General features: G+C 44.4%; 1 protein-coding gene and 1 pseudogene across 1 annotated transcript in view; one reads left to right on the forward strand and one right to left on the reverse strand.

Moving 5' to 3' along the window:
* The first annotated feature begins 1,573 nt into the window (after positions 1-1,573).
* On the forward strand, positions 1,574-18,377 carry LOC117970342 (dynein axonemal heavy chain 12-like; annotated as a pseudogene).
* Positions 18,378-24,480: 6,103 nt separating this feature from the next.
* LOC117969221 (DCC-interacting protein 13-alpha-like) overlaps positions 24,481-25,888 on the reverse strand; it is a 36,160-nt gene continuing 34,752 nt past the window's right edge. The window contains exon 22 of the mRNA XM_058999343.1: positions 24,481-25,270. Within this exon, the coding sequence (XP_058855326.1) occupies positions 25,121-25,270 (150 nt within the window). The 3' untranslated portion in view covers positions 24,481-25,120. The remainder of the gene's footprint in view (positions 25,271-25,888) is intronic.

Below are 25,888 nucleotides of genomic sequence, written 5' to 3' on the forward strand. Positions count from 1 at the left end.
CTAACAACCAAACGAGCAAGATGGGCTGAATGGCCTCCTCTCGTTTGTAAACTTTCTTATGTTCTTATGTTCAATAACTGGTTACGCCACCTTTAGCAGCAATAACTGCAACCAAATGCTTCCTGTAGTTATTGATTAGTCTCTCACAGCGCCGTGGAGGAATTTTGGCCCTCTCCTCCATGCAGAACTGCTTCAACTCAGTGACATTTGTGGGTTTTCGAGCATGAACTGCTTGTTTCAGGTCCTGCCACAACATCTCAATGGGGTTTAGGTCTAGACATTGACTAGGCCATTCCAAAACTTTAAATTTCTTGTTCTTCAACCATTCTGATGTAGACTTGTTTGTGTGTTTCGGATCATTGTCTTGTTGCATGACCCAGCTGCGCTTCAGCTTCAGCTCACGGACGGATGGCCTGACATTCTCCTGTAGAATTCTCTGATACAGAGTAGGTTCCTTCAATGATGGCAAGGCATCCAGGTCCTGATGCAGCAAAGCATCCCCAAACCATGACACTACCACCACCATGCTTGACCGTTGGTATGAGGTTCTTACTGTGGAATGCAGTGTTTGGTTTTCGCCAGACATAACAGGGCCCATGTCGGCCAAAAATGTCCACTTTTGACTAATCTGTCCATATAACATTGTTCCAGAACTCTTGAGGATCATCCAGGTGCTTTTTGGCAAACTTGAGACGAGCATTCATGTTCTTCTTAGTGAACAATGGTTTCCGCCTTGCTACTCTGCCATGAATCCCATTTTTGCCCAGTGTCTTTCTGATGGTGGAGTCATGAACACTGACCTTATCCGAGCGAGAGAGGCCTGCAGATCCCTGGATGTTGTTCTAGGGTTCTTTGTGACTTCCTGGATGATTTTATGCCTTGCGCTTGGAGAGATTTTGGCAGGACGGTCACTCCTGGGAAGATTCACTACTGTCACAAACTTTCTCCATTTGGACAATATGGCTCTGACTGTGGTTCGGTGGAGCCCCAGAGCCCTAGAAATGGCTTTGTAACCCTTTCCAGACTATAGGCATCAACAACTTTTTTCCAGAGGTCTTCAGGAATTTCTTTTGTTCGTGTGCTGACAACTTCACTCTGATGGTAAGGGCCAAAGTTAGTCAGATTTATATTGGGCAGGGCTGGCCCAAATCCGGCCTGGTTGTTAACCAAAGTACTCAAACAGCTGACCTTAATTATCCCTTTAATTGAGTTGAGTTAATTAGGGGTGGCAAAAACTTTTTCACACCTGAAGATTGCATGTTTGATTACCTTGCACACCAAACAAATGAAAGAAGCACCAAACTTTGGTGTCATTTTTTCTCTCGGACTCCCTTTATATACTACAACTCACAAATAAATCTGACCAAATGCAGAAAATCAGACAAGGTGCAAATACTTTTTCACGGCACTGTATATATATATATATATATGTAAACAACACTTAAATATGAATTCCCACTGTAAACACAGAACGCTCATTCCAGCCAATCAGGACTAAATCTTTACACTTGACGCAAACTTTGCACTGGATCAAAAGCTTTAAAAGTATCACTGTCAGCTGAATAGTGCAGAACACTGCAGACAGGGCTGTGGAGCTCTGCTCTCCTGTAACCTCTCCTGCACACTGCCACACTGATCACATGAGCAAACAGGGTCTGGACGAGAGAGAGAGACTCACAGACTGCCTCATGACCAGGTATGTATATTAATAGCTGAGGGCAGTGAAAGTGAGATAACCTACCTCTGCCAGAGAATACAGAAACACCACTCTACAGCTCAGCAATACAGTCCCAGAGAGCAAGGTAGGAAATACTCAGCTAGTAACTGTCAAAATTGATTTGTTTTATTAAAAATGAATGCAGGTTTTAACCAGTGGGTATATATGTTGCATCTAAAGGCTGCACCTGATCCAGATCTGTATGCTGTGTTGTTCTGTTTTGCTCTATATTGCGCTGTATATTCTCGATGCATGTCCTCTTGTGTGTTGATCATTCGTGTTTACACTGCAGATTAATAAAGGGTTTAGTCTGGTAAGCTGCTGTTTCTCTTTGATTGGATTACACTGATGAAGACACTAGCTGAACCATTAGTCTACTTGACATAGTTTCTTGCATGTTTTGACCTTGTGTTTTGACATTATGTTTGATGTGATTGCACTCATATTTATTTATTTATTTATTTATTTATTTATTTATTTATTTAATAATTTAGTCGTTGCCAATTAGTTTTTTTTTATTATTTTCTCCCCAATTTGAAATGCCCAATTATTTTTTAGGCTCAGCTCACCGCTACCACCCCAGCGCTGACTCGGGAGGGGCGAAGATGAACACACGCTGTCCTCCGAAGCATGTGCCGTCAGCCGCCCGCTTCTTTACACACTGCAAACTCACCGTGCAGCCGCCTCAGAGCTACAGCGTCGGAGGACAACGCAGCTCTGGGCAGCTTACAGGCAAGCTCGCAGGCACCCAGCCAAACCACAGGGGTCGCTGGTGCGCAGTGAGCCAAGGACACCCTGGCCGACCTAACCCTCCCTCCCCCGGGCGACGCTCGGCCAATTGAGCGCTGCCCCCTGGAAGCTCCCGTCCACGGTTGGCTGTGGAATAGCCTGGACTCGAACTCGCGACGTCCAGACTATAGAGCGCATCCTGCACTCTAGCGAGTGCTTTTACTGGATGTGCCACTCGGGAGCCCCCTGATTGCACTCATTTGTGTTGGGTTGGGCTCCTTTGTAAATGTCCAGATACAGTGAAAGTGAAATCCACATTATCCAGACTGGCTGGACTGGGATAAGGGGGGCTGGTGAAATCCACTTTATCCAGTCTGGCTGGACTGGTATAAGGGTGGGCTGGTGAAATCCACATTATCCAGACTGGCTGGACTGGGATAAGGGGGGCTGGTGAAATCCACTTTATCCAGACTGGCTGGACTGGGATAAGGGGGGTGGGTGAAATCCACATATCCAGACTGCTTGGACTGGGATAAGGGTGGTGAGTGAAATCCACATTATCCAGACTGGCTGGACTGGGATAAGGGGGGGGCTGGTGAAATCCACATATCCAGACCTTTCTAATAATATACTTCAGGATTCCTTACTCACTCTTATTGTATAATATTAGCTTTTTGCTGCTCAGTGGTGCTGGTGTTATGAAAGTCGTCCTGGGAAGTTATGCATTTGAGACAGTATTTGACCCCTCCTCCTGTAACACAGCGAGCCGATTCCAGGCCGCTAGGAAGCGTTTCACGTTCATTCCACTCCGCTTCCTTTGTGATGTCACAGCCCAGCGCTGAGGTTCAGTTACAGCTGCTTGTTTACTGGAGCAGCAGCAATACGATCATCACCCTGAACTTTAACTGCAGATGCTATCCCGGGGAGTTCAGCATGCAGAGGTCCCACTTCTTGAGAAACATTTGGGAAGAAGGGAGGGCTTGTGGAGATTTCTTCCTTCTATTAAGTTTCAGCTTTTGAGAGAAAATAATTGAATGTGGTACCAGTCTTGATAACCAGACACCATTTCACAAACCCAGTCGTTTGGATTGCTGGTAAATTGTAAGTGTCACTGCACTCCTGGAATGGATAGCTTATCAAAATCCTTGCATTTCAGGACACTGATCTATTCAAAGTGACCAAATATTTTGTGACCCTCAAAGTTTTTTGTGCTTTTGTAGGTACAAAAGTACATGGTGACAATATTTGCAGTCAGTTTTATATATATTGTATGTTATATTCCAACTTGGGAGAGGTAAGGAGAGAGAGGGAGAGGTGAGGAGAGCTAGGGGGAGAGGTAAGGAGATTTAGGGGATGGGGAGAGAGGAGACAGGGGGAGAGATAGGAGGAGAGGTGAGGGGAGTGGGGTTGAGGGGAGTGGGGGAGAGGTGAGGAGAGAGGGTGAGATAGGAGGAGAGATAGGGGAAAGGTGAGGTGAGGAGAGCTAGGGGGAGAGGTGAGGACAGGTGAGGAGAGCTATGGGGAGAGGTGAGGAGAGACAGAGGGAGAGGAGGAGGGGGAGGTGAGGGGAGGGGAGTGGGGGAGAGGTGAGGGGAGTGGGGGTGAGGGGAGTGGGGGAGAGGTGAGGAGAGATAGGGGGAAAGGTGACGAGAGAGGGTGAGAGGAGGAGAGATAAGGGAAAGGTGAGGTGAGGACAGCTAGGGGCAGAGGTGAGGACAGGTGAGGAGAGATGGGGAAAGGTGAGGAGAGATATGGGGAGAGGTGAGGAGGGACAGGGGCATGGGGATGGGGCAGAGGTGAGGAGACTGGGGGAGGTGAGGAGGGACAGGGAGAGGAGTGGAGGAGCGTGATAGAGGCACGTTGGTATTGATTTGTTCTGTTTCTCCCATTCCTCTTCAGCGCTACAGACAATGAGAAGGTCATCGCAGCTATAAAGGCAGGTGGGTACGGTGGGGTTGCTTTCTTTGATTAATGTCTGCAGTGCCTCTAATTCCATTCTTCATGGCTACGAGCAGTGGAGTCCTCATACATAGCCCCAGAACAAGTCTGCATTCATTGTCTGCACTTCTAGGTCACATTATAAATCACATATGATGAATCAAGCACTTATTGTTAAAATTCCAGTCCATCTTTTCCTGTGAATAGATGCCATCCTGTGCAAAGACGGCATGGCTCAGCTTCGCTGTGGCTCCTCTGACATCTCCACTAGCAATAAGAGACACCCTACACACAACATATTAACTGGCAGTACTTCAGCTTTCACACGATATATAATGATTTCAAAAATAGTTTTACATACAATTACAGAACATAATTGAAAATGGCTGGATTAAAAAATGGATTACAGTAGAATCTGTCCCATCCGATGTAATTAGTTCTGGGGGTGCATCAGCTATGTGAAAATATCTCCGAGGGAGTCGTTACACTACATTGTAGTGGCTTTATTAACGCTGGAGCATTATAAATGAACACTGTCAGGTACACCAGTGTCTAAAACACCAAAGTATGATACTGCATGTATACTATGCAAAGAGAATCAGTGAAAATGATTGAAAAAACTTGACACTGTAATACAGCACCTGGCAAATTACAAAACAGCATTCCAGAAGCAGCAGTTACTGTGTTTTCTCATCCATGCCAAAGTGAGTGCATGTTAATCCCTCAACCACAAAGCGTGCACTGTGTGATTGTGTTTGTCATGGTGAGGGTCCTGGCAGTGTGACTGTGTGATTGTGTTTGTTATGGTGAGGGTCCTGGCAGTGTGATTGTGTTTGTTATGGTGATTGTCCTGGCAGTGTGACTGTGTGATTGTGTTTTTTATGGTGAGGGTCCTGGCAGTGTGACTGTGTGATTGTGTTTGTTATGGTGAGGGTCCTGGCAGTGTGACTGTGTGATTGTGTTTTTTATGGTGAGGGTCCTGGCAGTGTGACTGTGTGATTGTGTTTTTTATGGTGAGGGTCCTGGCAGTGTGACTGTGTGATTGTGTTTGTTATGGTGAGGGTCCTGGCAGTGTGACTGTGTGATTGTGTTTGTCATGGTGAGGGTCCTGGCAGTGTGACTGTGTGATTGTGTTTGTTATGGTGAGGGTCCTGGCAGTGTGACTGTGTGATTGTGTTTGTCATGGTGAGGGTCCTGGCAGTGTGACTGTGTGATTGTGTTTGTCATGGTGAGGGTCCTGGCAGTGTGACTGTGTGATTGTGTTTGTTATGGTGAGGGTCCTGGCAGTGTGACTGTGTGATTGTGTTTGTCATGGTGAGGGTCCCGGATAGCGTGACTGTGTGATTCCTGTCTCAGGTGACGAGGACGCCCTGCACGAGCTGACAGTTCACCGCCACGCGTTTGAGGAAGCGGACGAGCGTGGCTGGCTGCCGATCCACGAGGCTGCAGCCCAGAGCAACACCAACATCTTAAAACTCACCTTCCAAGGCAAGGGGCACTCGATCCGATTGATTTGCACGACCCGTGTTGCTAGCACTAGGACAGATGCTTCTCTTTTGTTAAGTTGGTCATCAGGTAAGGTAACACTGTAATTAGGTATAGTTGATTGGATCTGGGGTTCTGTTGCAACTGGTCGTTCTGTAATGCACACCCCTCTCCAACAGGTATTAGAACAGGTGACTAAATCCACAACAACTGGGGGCTCAGAATTTGTTTTTCATTTTACCCACGAAATGAGTTTCTACAGGTGATATTGATGAGACTCTTACAACATTCACAGTGGCAGGGCCTTGCAGAAACCCATTCCTGTGTGTACATATAGACCCACCAGATACTGCACCTCAGTGTGCTGTAGTGAATATGTGAATTTTATAAAACTTCTTCCAGAACTATCAGTCTTCAATAGTGCTGAATTTAGAAATACTTAAAGAAACTTTAGACACAGAGAAGGAGATTGACACAATAGTTATTGTTTGTTGGTCCCAATAAAAGGTGTCACATCTCCTTCTCTTTGTCTATCATCTCTGCACTAATACAGGTACCATTTCATCTATCGATGACTTAAAGAAACTTCAAATCAATGACAGACATTTCGACAAAGTCTTTTCCAATGTCTTCAGACATTGAAAAAGACTTCTAGTTGAAAAGTTTGTCATTGAATTGAAGATTCTTTAAATACTTCTACATTTTACAAGAGGTATCTGTTTTCCCGCCCCACCTTGCTGAGTTACTGAAATAAAGCCTCTCTAGTTAGCGGGATCATTTCCTGCATCAATTGGAAATCAACTGAAGACCAATAAACTCAGTGAGACTTATTCCAGGTAAGTAACTCCGTTCAGACCAGAGACTGATAGAGACTAATGGCTCCTATTGCTACCCCCTGATGATTTAGCAACACAAAGTGAGCAGGACTGGGTGCAGGACAAGGAGAATCCTGTCCCCTGCCCTGGCTGGCTTTCCTCAGATCAGACCCCATACATCTGAACAAAGCGTGCCCCAACACCAAGAACGAGGAGGAGGACTCCACCATAGTGGCAGGCAAGTGCACTGACCCACCAGCCAGCTGCAATGACACACATGCATACTTTCTATCAAAGCATTTCTGTGAAAAGAAAGTAAAACTGGTCATTTTACAAAACTAGTGAGTGGGGACTCCACCTCTGAGGAATCACCAACAAAGGGTTGTTACAGTTAAAACTCTCTTTATAAGGGGCTCCCGAGTGGCGCATCGGGTAAAGGCGCTCTGCGTGGAATGCAGTATGCGCTCTATAGCCTGGACATCGCCGGTTCAAGTCCAGGCTATTCCACAGCCGACCGTGGACGGGAGCTCCCAGGGGGCAGCACACAATTGGCCGAGCGTCGCCTGGGGGGAGGGTTTAGGTCAGCCAGGGTGTCCTTGGCTCACTGCGCACCAGCGACCCCTGTGGTTTGGCTGGGTGCCTGCGAGCTTGCCTGTAAGCTGCCCGAGAGCTGCGTTGTAGCTCTTGGGTGGTTGCATGGTGAGTCCGCAGTGTGAAAAAAAGTGGTCAGCTGACTTCACACGCTTCGGAGGACAGCGTGTGTTCGTCTTTGCCCTCCCGAGTCCCGAAAAAATAACTGGCCTCTCCAAATTGGGAGAAAATAATACAAATAATTGACAACGACTAAATCTTGTATACTGGTCAAGCAGTAAAATATGCTGCTCTTACTGGCTTGTGTAGTGTCTGTCTGTCTATCTGTCTGTCAGTCAGTCAGTCAGCTCCTATGGTTAATTGAATTGAGATTATGAAACTCTGACAGGGTTGTGCGTCACAGTGCAGTGCTGCTCCAGCAGCTCAGGGCAGCAGTGTGAGAGGAGGCCTGTAGGAGCCGGCCAGGGCTGTGCCGGATCACACAAGACCTTCTGAAAATACAGCACAGTAACCTGCTCCTGCAGTGAACTGACTGTCCTTTACCCTGGTTAACACAGTGTGTTTATTGTGCTAAACCAGAGCCTGCCTCTTGTGTGCCTCTTTTATTGCATTCCAGTCCAGGACCTTGTCCCCACCAGGTCCTTATTGTGCACAGCCCTGTTTCAATCACATCTTTAATAGTTTGATTGTACCTTGGTGTTCATTTAAGATCCTGGATTGGAATGGGATATAAAAAGAACCAGGTAAGTGCCCCTGTAAAACACATTGACTATAGTTACATGTGCCATTATAACAAAGCCCCTGACGTTGTGCCCCCCCCCCCCCCCCCCCCCCCCCCCCCCCCCTCTCCCTCCCTCTCAGCTGTAAAGAACGGCTCCTGTGAGCTGCTCTCTCTGCTGATCCGCTTCGGCGCTGATGTGAACCAGCAGGGGGCGCACCGGCGCACAGCGCTGCACGAGGCGGCTCGGCTGGGCCGCAGGGACACTGTGGACCTGCTCCTCCTCTGTGGAGCTGACCCAGACCCCCGCAGCAGCTATGGGCTCACCCCCCTGGCACTGGCGGCACAGTGTGGGCACACAGACATCGTCCAGCACTGCTGCAGAAAGGTACGACACACCTCTCTCTGCCTGGAGTGGCTCCTTTATACTGCACGTGTGGGGGCAGCTTTATTTTTCATCAGTCTAAAACATGAAATAAATACAGAAGAAAAATATGGAGATGAATCTTCTTTTTCATTGAAATTTGTATGACTAAAATAAATGACTTTGTGAAATCTATCGTTGTAAGTAAATGGTTCATTTCGTGTGGTAGAACCATTGTGTATTTTATTTTTGATAACGAAGACCTAATGAGCTCTGTGTCACTGTCTCCGTGTCTCTGCTCTCTCCCAGGAGTCTCTGTTGAGTCCCAGGCTCTGGCCTCTGCCTCCATCCTGTTTGAAGCGGCTGCCTCGGGGAGCCCCGACACCATCGCTCTGCTGCTGGAGTATGGAGCAGACATCAACGTGCCCAAATACTCGGGACACCTGCCCATCCACCGCGCGGCATACCTGCAGTGAGTCACTGTGCACTGCACCCACAGCACAGAGAGCCAGGCAGGAACACATCTCTGCACCCACAGCAGAGAGACAGGCATGAACACATCTCTGCACCCACAGCACAGGGAGCCAGGCAGGAACACATCTCTGTACCCACAGCACAGAGAGACAGGCATGAACACATCTCTGCACCCACAGCACAGAGAGACAGGCATGAACACATCTCTGCACCCACAGCACAGAGAGACAGGCATGAACACATCTCTGCACTGCACCCACAGCACAGAGAGACAGGCATGAACACATCTCTGCACTGCACCCACAGCACAGAGAGACAGGCATGAACACATCTCTGCACTGCACCCACAGCACAGAGAGACAGGCATGAACACATCTATGTCACAATATGATGCAGTATGTACTGCACCACAATACATGTGCCACTTTGCAAGACGGATTTCTTATTAACGAGGGGCTGTTTTGTTACGATGTCATGAGCACATATTTATACACACTCTCAATCAGATTTATTGAACCTCAAGGTTGGTGAATTCAGAAGCTCTGTATTGCCAAGTTATGTGCATAGGGTTTGCTGGTGTAAACTTATTTCAGGGTCATTTGCATTTACAGTTGTACGAAGCAGAAACTTTGTAAAAAGCAGTATGGTTATTGAGAAGCAGACACAGGGTGGAGGAGTTGCAGTGATTTCTTGGAAAAAACTATTTCGAATGTTTAGATTGCAACAAGGTAACTCTCATGCTTTGTATCCCCTTCTCAGTATATACTATGGGAGGGACTAACTATAGTAAGGAAAGGACTAACTATAGTAAGGGAGGGACTAACCATACTCAGGGAGGGTTGAATTTTGCTAAATCGAGTTTCCCCTGGAAGAGAGGTCCTGGGTTTGTGCAGATGTGCAGCCTGTGAGCCGGTGTTTGTTGTGTGTTGGTCCCAGCGCTCTGAAGCTGCTGATCCCAGTGACCGAGCGCTCGGCGGTGAAGGAGAGCGGCATGAGCCCCCTGCACTCTGCAGCCGCGGGGGGGCACCCGCAGTGCCTCGCCCTCCTCCTGCAGGCCGGCTACGACGTCAACGTCATGCTGGACCCTCACGTGCGCCACGGCTACGACGACCTCAGGAAGTCCGCTCTGTTCTTCGCTGTGTCCAACGGGGACCTGGCCTGCGTGCAGCTGCTGCTGGAGGCCGGCACGCTGCCCAACCAGGACCCCGTCAACAGCCTGCAGGTGGCGCTGCACCTGGGCAACCACCCGCTCATCAGCCGCTGCTGCGCCATGGGGCCATCGTGAACTACTACTGCTGCGTGAACACCACGCACTTCCCCTCCGAACTGCAGTACGCGCTGAAGGATGAGGTGGTGCTCAGGATGCTGCTGGGGTATGGGTACGACGTGCAGCGCTGCTTCTACTGCCCGTATGGGGACCAGGCTCACCTGCCTGCAGACTACGAGGGCTGGAGCTCTGCCATCATCAAGGACACCATGGTGGGTACTCGCTGCGCAGCACCACGCTATACAGGGAACGTTACATAGACATTCCCAACTGTTTTATTAGGATCTTGCTTTTTACATTTTCAATAAGGGTTTTCATTACAGAGTTCCCACTTTTTAGATGATGGTTTTATTGGTCAGACTTAAATCTTATATATACACTTAATGTATTCATATAAAGTTGTCGCAGGTGACGCTGAACTAGTTATTCCATGTAGTAAAACATTGGACACCATTGCATGGAGGATCTCAGTAAGCTACAGTAAATGGTTCATCAACTGATTCAGATTCAGTTATGTTAAGTCTGCCAATTGATGATGTAGGGAAAGGCAACAACTGAGTGCCCAAAAATATGAATAACAGTGAGTTTTGACCTCCTTTAGTATTCTGGATGGAGGGCATACCTTGCAAAATGACCCTGTGTGAACAAAAGGAAATATATAGAAATAATATGTACAGCTAAACGTGTCTAAGTATCTTATAGGAATGAAGTCAGACCATGGAAATCCACACCTGTGCTGGAGAAACATTGGATCAAGGGACTTCTTGTGGAAACAACTAGAGCGAAACCTAGTACAGAAGCTGAATCCTGCTGGGAACGTGGGGATATGCTGGATATGTACAAGGCGATTTTAAATATGGAATGTACTGTGATATAAAAATGAAGTGTTAGAGGTGTTTTGAAGGAGGGCTAAAGAAAGAGTATCCTTGTACCGCCAGTAGATGGCTCTCTTGCTCCATGAAATAGGTAAATCTACATATGTTTTTAATTAAGTCTAAGAAAATATATAATGAACGATTTACCGCTTGTATATCTTATCTTCAGAAAGCATGACGCTTGATAAAAAGCACCATTCCAGATAAAAAGTGAACGTTAATCTACAAATTTATGTTCCAAAAAAACAAGATAAGAGATTCTTTACAACAATAAATTAACATTAAAACTGAACAGCCAAGGTCTTAAGAAAAAACCTGTCTCGGCTGGATTTTGTATGAACAAAGAACAGGGTCAAGCCTAGTTCAGTCATTATAAAAAATATAAGAGTCGAATGCAGTTATACTGGCCTGTATTTGGATTTAAATCTTAGAGGGAATCACCAAAGAAATAAAGTGATATTATAAATTCTAGGAGCAACTGTAAACTGAAGTAAATTAATTGAAAGATTATCTTATAATGAAACAGGTTCAGTGCTAATTGACACTGTTTATAGTTCATAATAGTTAAAGAATAGAAATTAGACACAAAGGTATTGTAAATTAATAAAATAAATGATCAACCCCTTTTTTAGACAGCATGATATTTGAAACTAAAAATAATTATTTGATTTCATAAGATTAATAATATGTTTTAAGTATTTGCTATAATAAGAAAACATATTATTTAAAAACTGAAAAGTATTATTGCTTGTTCATGACTTTACTGTATTAATAAGAAGATTAAAAGCTGGAAGCGGTATTTGATTTAATTAATTGGGAAAGTGGTAGTTTCTTTCTCCTTCTATTGAACAACAAGACCTCTAGACATTATGATATCCATTGAATTATAGAATATAAAAGGTGTTGTGTTATGTTTTGTGTTAAGTTTGTAATAATATACTATAATGTACCTTGTTATTAATCCACTATACTATTGTCTAATGATGGTAGATGGAGTCCTATAATGTGGTTCTTTGAAACTGCTGCATTGAGGGGCCTCCCTCCTTATCGGGCTGTTGAGAACGGAAGGGGTCTTCTTACATTCCACGCCAGTAAAAGCTGCACGTCTTATAGATTTGGAGTGTGAAGGTTTATGGCTTAACAGACAGGTCATATATCTAAAATGTGTTTGCACAGACTCTGGCTTTGGAAAAAACAAGAGACTGTGGAAATTGATGGCAATAGCATATACTCAAGAGTCAGTTACAGGTCAGAGCCTGGTTAGTGCATCTTTTAAGGGATAAATAATTCTAATGAAAACTATTACCACTTAAACTTAGTGAAACTAATTGACTTAAATACTGCATGAGACAATCTTTTGTCAAATACTCTATTAGACAATGGTATATGGAATTAAAACTGACTCATTAACAAAATGATGAAACAATATGAGGTTAAAAGAAACACATACCTTTAATTTAGCAAAATATAATCAATTAGAAGATGATGTCACATATTAAGAACATCTCTCATATATAACACATATAAAAATAGTGTTTTGCATGCACATATAAACAGTAGTGTTTTTATATTATATTATAAACCAAGATCCTGGGAACTTTGGTTCACTTGACTTTTCAGATAAAGGAGGGGCTCGGAGGAAAGCAAGGAATGAGATCATAGAGTTGGACAAATATAAAGTCTTGAATTTATTGAGTACATGACACCTATTAATTCTGAAAAGTTAGTCCGGATCTTTTGAAAACTATTATTTGTAAAAGGAATGGGAGCTGTCTCACCAGATTAATGACTGGATTTAATTGAGGAATCCCATGTATTCCAATGAGACGAAAAACCTATTTAACTCCAAAGTAATTACAATGGAGTACCACAATCATCCAAGACAGGGTTAGGTGGTCCATCTTCTGCAGATCTACATAATTGAGCTGATTGAACTCAGTTTAATTTGCCTGGTGAAGACAGTCATATTCCTTTATGATTTATATTAAAGGGTAAGCATTAATCAATTATTATTTTATCTCACATGTATTGCATGTAATTATAATTGCTATAAGGGACTCACACTATGTTTAGAGGATAGGAGAACATTTGTTGAATGTGCTGAAATAGGCTATTGGGTGTTTTTAGTGTCGTGGTCGTGGCCAGGCCTGCAGGCTGCACGAATACATAAAAATGTATTAAAGTGTAAACGTTAATATCTGTTAAGACACTGGACTGCCCAGAACGTCTGTCAGCTGGGGATATGAAGTAGCCTGTAGCTACTCAATCCAATATTTAACTGTTAATAAACCGAAGGAGTACTGATCATACTCTGATTCTTGGGTTCTATATTAGTCATCTGGATATACTGCGGGTCCAGAGCACGAACTATACCCCACTAGGAGTAATAACATCTCTGTCCTCCTAACGTCTCCCCTGAGATAAGAGTGTGTGCTGAGCAAATAAAAAGAGTACGTAAAGAAATCTGAACCCGCGGATTTCGTGACAGTGTATTTCTTACAAATGAAACTTTTTTTCTCCATATTTTTAAGTTCAGACATGTGGTAAATGTTATTTTCACATGCTATATCTTCTATAATAGTGCATGCACACACAGAAGGGAATTGGCTTGTATTAGAAACCAATCTGACAAGAGCCTGGGGAAACAGGAGTTTCTTTTTTCTAATCCAATGCTGAATGGCAGGTAGCAGTTTTTCATCACTAGGTCATATTTCCATAGGTCAGCTCTATATAGACTAGATTTTGAATGAGAACATTCCATTCCATATTTAGTTGCTATTAAATATATATATATAGTGCCTTGCGAAAGTATTCGGCCCCCTTGAACTTTGCGACCTTTTGCCACATTTCAGGCTTCAAACATAAAGATATGAAACTGTAATTTTTTGTGAAGAATCAACAACAAGTGGGACACAATCATGAAGTGGAACGAAATTTATTGGATATTTCAAACTTTTTTAACAAATAAAAAACTGAAAAATTGGGCGTGCAAAATTATTCAGCCCCCTTAAGTTAATACTTTGTAGCGCCACCTTTTGCTGCGATTACAGCTGTAAGTCGCTTGGGGTATGTCTCTATCAGTTTTGCACATCGAGAGACTGAAATTTTTGCCCATTCCTCCTTGCAAAACAGCTCGATCTCAGTGAGGTTGGATGGAGAGCATTTGTGAACAGCAGTTTTCAGTTCTTTCCACAGATTCTCGATTGGATTCAGGTCTGGACTTTGACTTGGCCATTCTAACACCTGGATATGTTTATTTGTGAACCATTCCATTGTAGATTTTGCTTTATGTTTTGGATCATTGTCTTGTTGGAAGACAAATCTCCGTCCCAGTCTCAGGTCTTTTGCAGACTCCATCAGGTTTTCTTCCAGAATGGTCCTGTATTTGGCTCCATCCATCTTCCCATCAATTTTAACCATCTTCCCTGTCCCTGCTGAAGAAAAGCAGGCCCAAACCATGATGCTGCCACCACCATGTTTGACAGTGGGGATGGTGTGTTCAGGGTGATGAGCTGTGTTGCTTTTACGCCAAACATAACGTTTTGCATTGTTGCCAAAAAGTTCGATTTTGGTTTCATCTGACCAGAGCACCTTCTTCCACATGTTTGGTGTGTCTCCCAGGTGGCTTGTGGCAAACTGTAAACGACACTTTTTATGGATATCTTTAAGAAATGGCTTTCTTCTTGCCACTCTTCCATAAAGGCCAGATTTGTGCAGTATACAACTGATTGTTGTCCTATGGACAGAGTCTCCCACCTCAGCTGTAGATCTCTGCAGTTCATCCAGAGTGATCATGGGCCTCTTGGCTGCATCTCTGATCAGTCTTCTCCTTGTATGAGCTGAAAGTTTAGAGGGACGGCCAGGTCTTGGTAGATTTGCAGTGCTCTGATACTCCTTCCATTTCAATATTATCGCTTGCACAGTGCTCCTTGGGATGTTTAAAGCTTGGGAAATCTTTTTGTATCCAAATCCGGCTTTAAACTTCTCGACAACAGTATCTCGGACCTGCCTGGTGTGTTCCTTGTTCTTCATGATGCTCTCTGCGCTTTAAACGGACCTCTGAGACTATCACAGTGCAGGTGCATTTATACGGAGACTTGATTACACACAGGTGGATTCTATTTATCATCATTAGTCATTTAGGTCAACATTGGATCATTCAGAGATCCTCACTGAACTTCTGGAGAGAGTTTGCTGCACTGAAAGTAAAGGGGCTGAATAATTTTGCACGCCCAATTTTTCAGTTTTTTATTTGTTAAAAAAGTTTGAAATATCCAATAAATTTCGTTCCACTTCATGATTGTGTCCCACTTGTTGTTGATTCTTCACAAAAAATTACAGTTTCATATCTTTATGTTTGAAGCCTGAAATGTGGCAAAAGGTCGCAAAGTCCAAGGGGGCCGAATATTTTCGCAAGGCACTGTATATATATATATATATATATTGTAACACAGCAGGGAGGGGGTTAATCCTCCCTGCATGAAACATGTGAGAATGCACATTTGTTTGTTAAATGGTTTATTGTTAATTATCCCCTGCACCTGGTAATTATTGTTAAATTAGGACCAGGTGCAGGGTATTTAAGAGAGGCAGCTAGTCTGCTCATTGCTGCTGAGTAGAAGGAGGCAGATGGTGTGCTCTGTCTCCGAGCAGTCATACAAAAGTTAAGTTCTGTGTCAAACCTGTGTGGTTTTAATTTGTTGGGTTTTTGTTTGGTGGGGAAACGGCTTAGCTGTCCTACTTATAGACAGGGTGTTCCTGAGTCTTAGTTAGCGCTCCGAAGGAGCTAGGTGTTTGTTTTATTTTGTATTTTGTTTATTGTGTGTATTATTAAAAGTGCGCGGAAGCGCTGAACCCCCAATTTTCTGTGTCTGGGTCAATCTGTAAAGGGGCAACGAACCTAAGTGGGGGCAATTCATCACAATATATATATATATATATATATATATATATATATATATATATATATATATATATATATATATATACAGTGCCTTGCAAAAGTATTCAGACCCCTGACCAATTCTGTCATATTACTGAATTACAAATGGTACATTGAAATTTCGTTCTGTTTGATATTTTATTTTAAAACACTGAAACTCAAAATCAATTATTGTAAGGTGACATTGGTTTTATGTTGGGAAATATTTTTAAGAAAAATAAAAAACTGAAACTTGCTTGCATAAGTATTCAACCCCTGTGCTGTGGAAGCTCCCAGTTTACACCAATGAAAGAAATTGCCCTAACGAGGACACAATTACTTTCCCATTGGCCTCCACCTGTGAACCATTAAAGTTGCTGTCACATTTTCTGGATAAAAACCCCACTGTTGATGGATCATTGGTCAGGCTGTGAATCTGAAGGAAAATGAAGTCCACAAGCGTTGTCCAACCAACCTGAACAACCTGGAGCAAATCTGCCAAGAAGAATGGGCCAAAATCACTCCGACACTGTGTGCAAAGCTGGTACATACTTACCCCAAAAGTCTTAAAGCTGTTATTGCAGCGAAAGGTGGCTCTATCAAATATTAATGTGTGGGGGTTGAATACTTATGCAAGCAAGATATTTCAGTTTTTTATTTTTCTTAAACATATTTCCCAACATAAAACCAATGTCACCTTACAATAATTGATTTTGAGTTTCAGTGTTTTAAAATAAAATATCAAACAGAACGAAATTTCAATGTACGATTTGTAATTCAGTAATATGAGAGAATTGGTCAGGGGTCTGAATACTTTTGCAAGGCACTGTATATATATTTATTTGTGTGTGTGTGTGTGTGTGTGTACATACTAATAACAATACTATCAGTAACATCCAGCTCTTTCAAGTGTTACATTAGAATGTGTTATTGAGTGTTGTGTTATGGTTAAATGTAATTGAAGCACTACTTCCCATCTTGCCGGTGTGTCTTTGATCTGTGTGTAAAGTCCTGTCCCTGTCTCTCCAGTTCTGTGAGGTGATCACACTGATCTGTTCTGTGTGTAAAGTCCTGTCCCTGTCTCTCCTGTTCTGTGAGGTGATCACACTGATCTGTTCTGTGTGTAAAGTCCTGTCCCTGTCTCTCCAGTTCTGTGAGGTGATCACACTGATCTGTTCTGTGTGTAAAGTCCTGTCCCTGTCTCTCCAGTTCTGTGAGGTGATCACACTGATCTGTTCTGTGTGTAAAGTCCTGTCCCTGTCTCTCCAGTTCTGTGAGGTGATCACACTGATCTGTTCTGTGTGTAAAGTCCTGTCCCTGTCTCTCCAGTTCTGTGAGGTGATCACACTGATCTGTTCTGTGTGTAAAGTCCTGTCCCTGTCTCTCCAGTTCGGTGAGGTGATCACAATGAGCTGTTCTGTGTATAAAGTCCTGTCCCGTCCCGTCCCATCCCTCTGTCTCCAGTTCTGTGAGGTGATTACACTGATCTGTTCTGTGTGTAAAGTCCTGTCCCATCTCTTTCTCTCCAGTTCTTTGAGGTGATCACACTGAACTGCCTGAAGGATATCTCGGGGAAGGTTGTGCGGATCATGCTGGATTACGTCGATCACGTTCCATTCTGTTCCAAACTCAAAGCTGTTCTGATTCAACAGAAACAGTGGCCAGAGATCCAACAGATACAGCGTAAGAGAGCCACTCTACTGCATTCACACTGCCACTGCACACAAGATCAGAGCATCTGAACACAAACACAATCACACTGCACACAAGATCAGAGTGTCTGAACACAAACACAATCACACTGCACACAAGATCAGAGCGTCTGTAAAGCTGTTTTGTTGACTGCCCTGTCTGTGTTGCAGTCCTCAGTGTGTAAAGCTGTATTGTTGACTGCACTGTCTGTGTTGCACAGTCCTCAGTGTGTAAAGCTGTATTGTTGACTGCACTGTCTGTGTTGCACAGTCCTCAGTGTGTAAAGCTGTATTGTTGACTGCCCTGTCTGTGTTGCACAGTCCTCAGTGTGTAAAGCTGTATTGTTGACTGCCCTGTCTGTGTTGCACAGTCCTCAGTTTGTAAAGCTGTATTGTTGACTGCCCTGTCTGTGTTGCACAGTCCTCAGTGTGTAAAGCTGTATTGTTGACTGCCGTCTGTGTTGCAGTCCTCAGTGTGTAAAGCTGTATTGTTGACTGCCCTGTCTGTGTTGCAGTCCTCAGTGTGTAAAGCTGTATTGTTGACTTCTCTGTCTGTGTTGCACAGTCCTCAGAGTGTAAAGCTGTATTGTTGACTGCCCTGTCTGTGTTGCAGAGAGCACACCCTGTCTGAAGCACCTCCGTCGTCTGCAGATCCGCAGCTGTCTGGGTCGACTCCGCCTGCGCGCTCCAGTCTTCTTAACCTTCCTGCCACTTCCTAACCGGCTGAAAGACTTCCTGCTGTACCGGGAGTACGATGTGAGGAGAGAGGGCCCCCTGCAGGGCTCCGGCTGACAGGACAGGACACACTGTCACAGGGAACGAGGACGGAGGCTCTTCATTGCACCACACTCCACTTGACAAAACTGCAGCTGCACATCGCTTCATTATACCACACTCCACTTTACAAAGCTGCAGCTGCACGTCGCTTCATTACACCACACTCCACTTTACAAAGCTGCAGCTGCACGTCACTTCATTACACCACTCCACTTTACAAAGCTGCAGCTGCACGTCGCTTCATTACACCACACTCCACTTTACAAAGCTGCAGCTGCACGTCGCTTCATTACACCACACTCCACTTGACAAAACTGCAGCTGCACGTCGCTTCATTACACCACTCCACTTTACAAAGCTGCAGCTGCACGTCGCTTCATTACACCACTCCACTTTACAAAGCTGCAGCTGCACGTCGCTTCATTACACCACACTCCACTTTACAAAGCTGCAGCTGCACGTCGCTTCATTACACCACTCCACTTTACAAAGCTGCAGCTGCACGTCGCTTCATTACACCACTCCACTTTACAAAGCTGCAGCTGCACGTCGCTTCATTACACCACACTCCACTTTACAAAGCTGCAGCTGCACGTCGCTTCATTACACCACTCCACTTGACAAAACTGCAGCTGCACATCGCTTCATTATACCACACTCCACTTTACAAAGCTGCAGCTGCACGTCGCTTCATTACACCACTCCACTTTACAAAGCTGCAGCTGCACGTCGCTTCATTACACCACTCCACTTTACAAAGCTGCAGCTGCACGTCGCTTCATTACACCACTCCACTTTACAAAGCTGCAGCTGCACATCGCTTCATTACACCACACTCCACTTTACAAAGCTGCAGCTGCACGTCGCTTCATTACACCACACTCCACTTTACAAAGCTGCAGCTGCACGTCGCTTCATTACATCACACTCCACTTTACAAAGCTGCAGCTGCACGTCGCTTCATTACACCACACTCCACTTTACAAAGCTGCAGCTGCACGTCGCTTCATTACACCACACTCCACTTTACAAAGCTGCAGCTGCACGTCGCTTCATTACACCACTCCACTTTACAAAGCTGCAGCTGCACGTCGCTTTATACACCACACTCCACTTTACAAAGCTGCAGCTGCACGTCGCTTTATTACACCACACTCCACTTTACAAAGCTGCAGCTGCACGTCGCTTCATTACACCATACTCCACTTTACAAAGCTGCAGCTGCATGTCGCTTCATTGCTTCACTCCACTTTACAAAGCTGCAGCTGCATGTCACTTTATTACACCACACTCCACTTTACAAATATATATATACATACACACACACAGTTGTAGTCAAGTGTTTACATACCCCAATGGAAATGTATAATTTCTCAAAATTTCGCGAAAACAAATAATTTTAGGAAAAATCTTTTGTAGCAAAAGTTTTGCTTTGTGGATGAGGAAAAAAAGTTACAAGAAACATTTATTTATTTCAGCAATTTTTCTTGTAAAACTCCAAATTAACACATGCTTTGTAACTACTTTAATGACTGTGTGTAACACATGCTTTGTAACTACTTTTGCTACTTGGAATGTCTTGTATTTTAAAACAATGTATGCTTAATAAATGTAAGCTAATTAAACTTGTAATTTTCAGAAGCTAGAAAGATTGCATTTTGTAAAATAGTCCAACCAGTCATTCTGCATGAAGCCCAGCCCTGGCCTCACAGCCCTGGCTCATGTGTCTCAGAGGAGATTTGCACCCTCTGTACCCCATCTAGTCACGGTAATAATTCAGTAACTGGGCCTTTTCTTGGAGAACATCTTTTTAAATTTTATTTTATTTTATTGCTCAATTATTTTACCGCCAACCGCAGAAATTCCCCACACAGCTAAAGAGAACTGGTTCAGTGGCGTCCTCCGATCCCACGACCGAGCCAGCTTCCTCTTTTACACCCAGGAACTCGAGAGCGGATGTCAGCGAGCTACTGACCTCTACAGGACAAAGGCCAGCCCTGCAGGTGTCCGTTCTGAGCTCACTGGTCACCAGGCCAGCAGGGTTCGTGTAGTGCAATTAGGAGAAACAGTCTCTGCTGGTTTTGCCTCCTTAACCCACGGGAGCGCCAGAGCCAATGCGACGCTCCCTTCGGAGTGAAAACCAGCCTACTTCACACAGCCAGGATATGACCCAGCGCTGTATGACTCACCCTGCACAGCATACGGCTGCGCTCTACCAGGTAAGCCGCTCTGGAAAAGAACATCTTTATACAGCTGACTCCTCTTATTAATATCGCCTGCTGGGGATGAAATCTCAGGGATGCAGTGGAGGTGGCCTTCCAGTCAGATGCAAGTCACACTTTACCAAAATGTGGTCACAAAGTATAAATCAAAGCCCTGAAACTTCTAACCAGCCCTCCGGAGATGCTCTACAGACACTTCTAACCAGCCCTCCGGAGATGCTCTACAGACACTTCTAACCAGCCCTCCGGAGATGCTCTACAGACACTTCTAACCAGCCCTCCGGAGATGCTCTACAGACACTTCTAACCAGCCCTCCGGAGATGCTCTACAGACACTTCTAACCAGCCCTCCGGAGATGCTCTACAGACACTTCTAACCAGCCCTCCGGAGATGCTCTACAGACACTTCTAACCAGCCCTCTGGAGATGCTCTACAGACACTTCTAACCAGCCCTCCGGAGATGCTCTACAGACACTTCTAACCAGCTCTCTGGAGATGCTCTACAGACACTTCTAACCAGCCCTCCGGAGATGCTCTACAGACACTTCTAACCAGCCCTCCGGAGATGCTCTACAGACACTTCTAACCAGCCCTCCGGAGATGATCTAGTACAGGGTTCTGAATCAATTTTAGGTTTTAAAAACCCAGCTGCTTATCCCGCGATTTCCACATAGTGCGCATGCGAGTCCAAATTTGTCACTCCCATGAGAACAGCGTGCAGGAGGTTATATGTGCATCTGCAAAGTTTAACACGTCTTTAACGTGCGTCAATGAAAAAATAAGAAACCTGTATTGTAAAAGTGTATGCAGTTTTGTTTTTTACTGGCAGATGGCAGCAGTCCCTAAGAAATGTGCTTGATAGACCGGGTCATCTGTACATACACAGCTGAGAGTGAAAAATTGATGCCTGTGTATCTACAGAGAATAAAACAAGGAGATTTCTTTATTTATTTGTAGGTGTTACAGGTTGTAAGGATGCCTTGTCAGGTTTGGTACTGGTCAAAACAACCTATTTATTTATTGATTCATATGACAGCGCTATACACCGTGCCTGAAACTGGGGAAGATACTGTATATGACGTGATTGAAAATTTGCGATGCAAGTTTTCTGATGTATATGTGCTAGATAAAGACGTTAGCATTGATGAGGGTTTGAAGTGCGTCTGCTTTGAAATCTATCACCCAAAAAATAATTTCTAAAATGTGATATGCCTGCACAAGTATTATAATGTTATTATAATGCTGCCATTGGAAAAAATTATGTTATTTATACTTGTATAATGCTGCCATTGGAAAAAAAATGATGTTATGTTGTGATCTATATTATAATGCTACAATTGTAAACACATCGTTGTTATTTTGTTATTTAAGTTCTATTGAAATAATGTATTTCTGTTTATCATAATCACAATAAAAAAGTGTGTTTTAAAAAAAATAGCAAAAATTGCTTATTTGAGGGCATGAATGAAAAAAAAAAAATAAGGCATTCTTAACATGGAAATTGCCAAAATAAATGGGCAGCTGGGTGGTTAAAAAACATGGTGACATTTTTTTATATATATATTATATGGTTTTATTTTCATACAGACGCACAGAAATTGTGTTCTAACATAACATCTTAATAAATCATCTGAAACTTTACCTTTTTATTTAATATGCTTGCTAAAAAGGAAGATGACTGTGTAGAAAAAGGATCCTTGGTAAAGAATGCCCTTGATTGGTAAAGAATGCCCTTGATTTGTAAAGAATGCCCTTGATTGGTAAACAATGCCCTTGACCTGACAGTACAGTTTTTCATTTTGCCAGCAGTGCTGAACAAGGCTACTGTGCATTGGCTTTGAACCCCATTAAAGAAATGAACCTGTCAACTTAAAGACAGACTTTGAACCAACCAAAAAATAGAAATCTCCCATCACCTTCTTCAAGAACAAGTCAAACACTTTATTATTATTATTATTATTTTGGACTAATCTTTAGGATTTGAAACCAGAGGCTGGAAAGTCTAGTAAGGCAACATCTGGAACAAAGCACCTCAAACCAGTGGATTAAACAGGATAGGTTTCTGCAGATTTAACACTGGACTTCCCTTCACAGAAATGCCTTGGTTACAATACAAATCAATACCCCCCAATCCTTGCCTTGGCCTCTCACACTAACTCTGAAATGACAGCTGGGCCGCAGATGTACAATGCGGAGCGCACAGTGTGTGTGGTTTAATACAGCTGCTCTTCTAACCGTTTTCTCTTCATTTTCTAGGACTGTCTGCAAGGTAAACTCTGCGGCACATCCTGTTTAAAAGTTTAATACAGTCATTTAGCAGTTTTCTCCTCGTTTTTCCCATGGCTATACTACGCATTTGCCATAGCTTGTTAATACGCTTTGCAATGCCTCTCTGTGCTTTACGATGCTTACTATGCTTAGGGTTCTTTGTTTTCGGTTGCCACAGATTTTCAGAGGAATTCTTTTCATTAGCCTTACTGGTTTGTACAGGTTTTCTCCCACATTTGACCTTGCTTAATCTTTGTCCTCCAGCTGCAGTACCACTTGAAATCACTAATAGTGCAATTCATTTGTGATGCGTGTTGTAAACACATGGAAGCTCTTTTTCTGCAGTGTGCTTGAGGCTTGTCAAGTTTGCTTGGGCATCAGCACAAAGGAATATCCACTAGAAACTGTCTCCCTTACTGAATCCCTGCTGAGATCCTCACTGCTCCTTACTGAATCCATACTGAGATCCTCACTGCTCCCTTACTGAATCCCTGCTGAGATCCTCACTGCTCCCTTACTGAATCCCTGCTGAGATCCTCACTGCTCCCTTACTGAATCCCTGCAGAGATCCTCACTGCTCCCTTACTGAATCCCTGCTGAGATCCTCACTGCTCCCTTACTGAATCCCTGCTGAGATCCTCACTGCTCCCTTACTGAATCCCTTTTGAGATCCTCACTGCTCCTTAGTGAATCCCTGCTGAGATCCTCACTGCTCCCTTACTGAATCCCTGCGGAGATCTTCACTGCTCCCTTACTGAATCCCTGCTGAGATCCTCACTGCTCCCTTACTGAATCCCTGCTGAGATCCTCACTGCTCCCTTACTGAATCCCTGCTGAGATCCTCACTGCTCCTTACTGAATCCCTGCTAAGATCCTCACTGCTCCTTTACTGAATCCCTGCTGAGATCCTCACTGCTCCTTAGTGAATCCCTGCTGAGATCCTCACTGCTCCTTAGTGAATCCCTGCTGAGATCCTCACTGCTCCCTTACTGAATCCCTGCTGAGATCCTCACTGCTCCTTACTGGATCCCTGCTGAGATCCTCACTGCTCCTTACTGGATCCCTGCTGAGATCCTCACTGCTCCTTACTGGATCCCTGCTGAGATCCTCACTGCTCCTTACTGAATCCCTGCTAAGATCCTCGCTGCTCCCTTAGTGAATCCCTGCTGAGATCCTCACTGCTCCTTACTGAATCCCTGCTGAGATCCTCACTGCTCCCTTACTGAATCCCTGCTGAGATCCTCACTGCTCCTTACTGAATCCCTGCTAAGATCCTCACTGCTCCCTTACTGAATCCCTGCTGAGATCCTCACTGCTCCTTAGTGAATCCCTGCTGAGATCCTCACTGCTCCTTAGTGAATCCCTGCTGAGATCCTCACTGCTCCCTTACTGAATCCCTGCTGAGATCCTCACTGCTCCTTACTGGATCCCTGCTGAGATCCTCACTGCTCCTTACTGGATCCCTGCTGAGATCCTCACTGCTCCTTACTGGATCCCTGCTGAGATCCTCACTGCTCCTTACTGAATCCCTGCTAAGATCCTCGCTGCTCCCTTAGTGAATCCCTGCTGAGATCCTCACTGCTCCTTACTGAATCCCTGCTGAGATCCTCACTGCTCCCTTACTGAATCCCTGCTGAGATCCTCACTGCTCCTTACTGAATCCCTGCTGAGATCCTCACTGCTCCTTACTGGATCCCTGCTGAGATCCTCACTGCTTCTTACTGAATCCCTGCTGAGATCCTCACTGCTCCTTACTGAATCCCTGCTGAGATCCTCACTGCTCCTTACTGATTACAGTATAGGATAGTATAAATTGACAAAACAGAATCACAGAATTAAAAATGACTGAAATTGAAAGCTGCACAAGCACAGTTGTAATGCTACCAGATGCACCATGTATCTGCTCATGCTGTTCAAATGCATAATGATGAGACTGTTTTCTACTACAGTGTGGTTTCAGTGCTATATATTTATACAGGTTAAAAACAATGTCATTAAAAGTTTAGATTTAAACATTCTCTCAATAAAGAAGCATGTATAAAATACTGACTTTATACAAATAGCCGTCTACCTGACTGACCAATGTCAGTTCATTATGTTTAGCCATACCAGTACGAAATACCATGATTGCTTTTTTTAAGTAAAAGTCCCCAATATAATAAAAACCTTCCATAAAGACATGAAGAGCTTTAAAAGCAGCGTTCACTGTGTTGTTGGACATGTTGCCTTGTTGGTTTTGTTTTTTCGGTTCTTGACTCTTCGCAGTGTCAGGCCTCTGATTCACCCTTCTTCTTGCCCTCCTCTCCCGTATCGCTGTCTTCTGATTGGCTGTTGCTGAGAACCAATCCCTGCGCCTCGCCCCCGGCCTGGTTTGGGCGACTGGACGCTGCTATCAAGCGGCTCTGCTCCTCCAAGTCCTGAAACAAACCATTCAGCATCCTGCACCCTCGTAGGCAAAACCGGTTTGAGAGCAAAATATCATGTGCAGAAAAGCATTTCTTTTTTTTTTTATTTTTTTTTTTTTATAAAATTTAGTTGTTGCCAATTATTTTTATTATTTTCTCCCAATTTGGAATGGCCAATTATTTTTTAGGCTCAGCTCACTGCTACCACCCCTGCGCTGACTCGGGAGGGTGAAGACGAACACACGCTGACCTCTGAAGCGTGTGCCGCCAGCCGACCACTTTTTTTCACACTGCGGACTCACCACGCAGCCACCCAAGAGCTACAGCGTCGGAGGACAAGCCCGCAGGCGCCCGGCCAGACTACAGGGGTCGCTGGTGCACGGTGAGCCGAGGACACCCTGACCGACCTAACCCTCCCTCCCCCCGGGCGACGCTCGGCCAATTGTGCGCTGCCCCCTGGGAACTCCCGTCCATGGTCGGCTGTGGAATAGCCTGGACTCGAACCGGCGACGTCCAGGCTATAGAGCGCATCCTGCACTCCATGCGGAGCGCCACTCGGGAGCCCCCCTCAGAAAAGCATGTCTAACTCTTTAAACAATACAAACTCATAAAGATGGAGGGAAGAAAACT

The sequence above is a fragment of the Acipenser ruthenus genome, chromosome 25 (assembly GCF_902713425.1).
Source record: "Acipenser ruthenus chromosome 25, fAciRut3.2 maternal haplotype, whole genome shotgun sequence".
Taxonomy (NCBI): Eukaryota; Metazoa; Chordata; class Actinopteri; order Acipenseriformes; family Acipenseridae; genus Acipenser; species Acipenser ruthenus.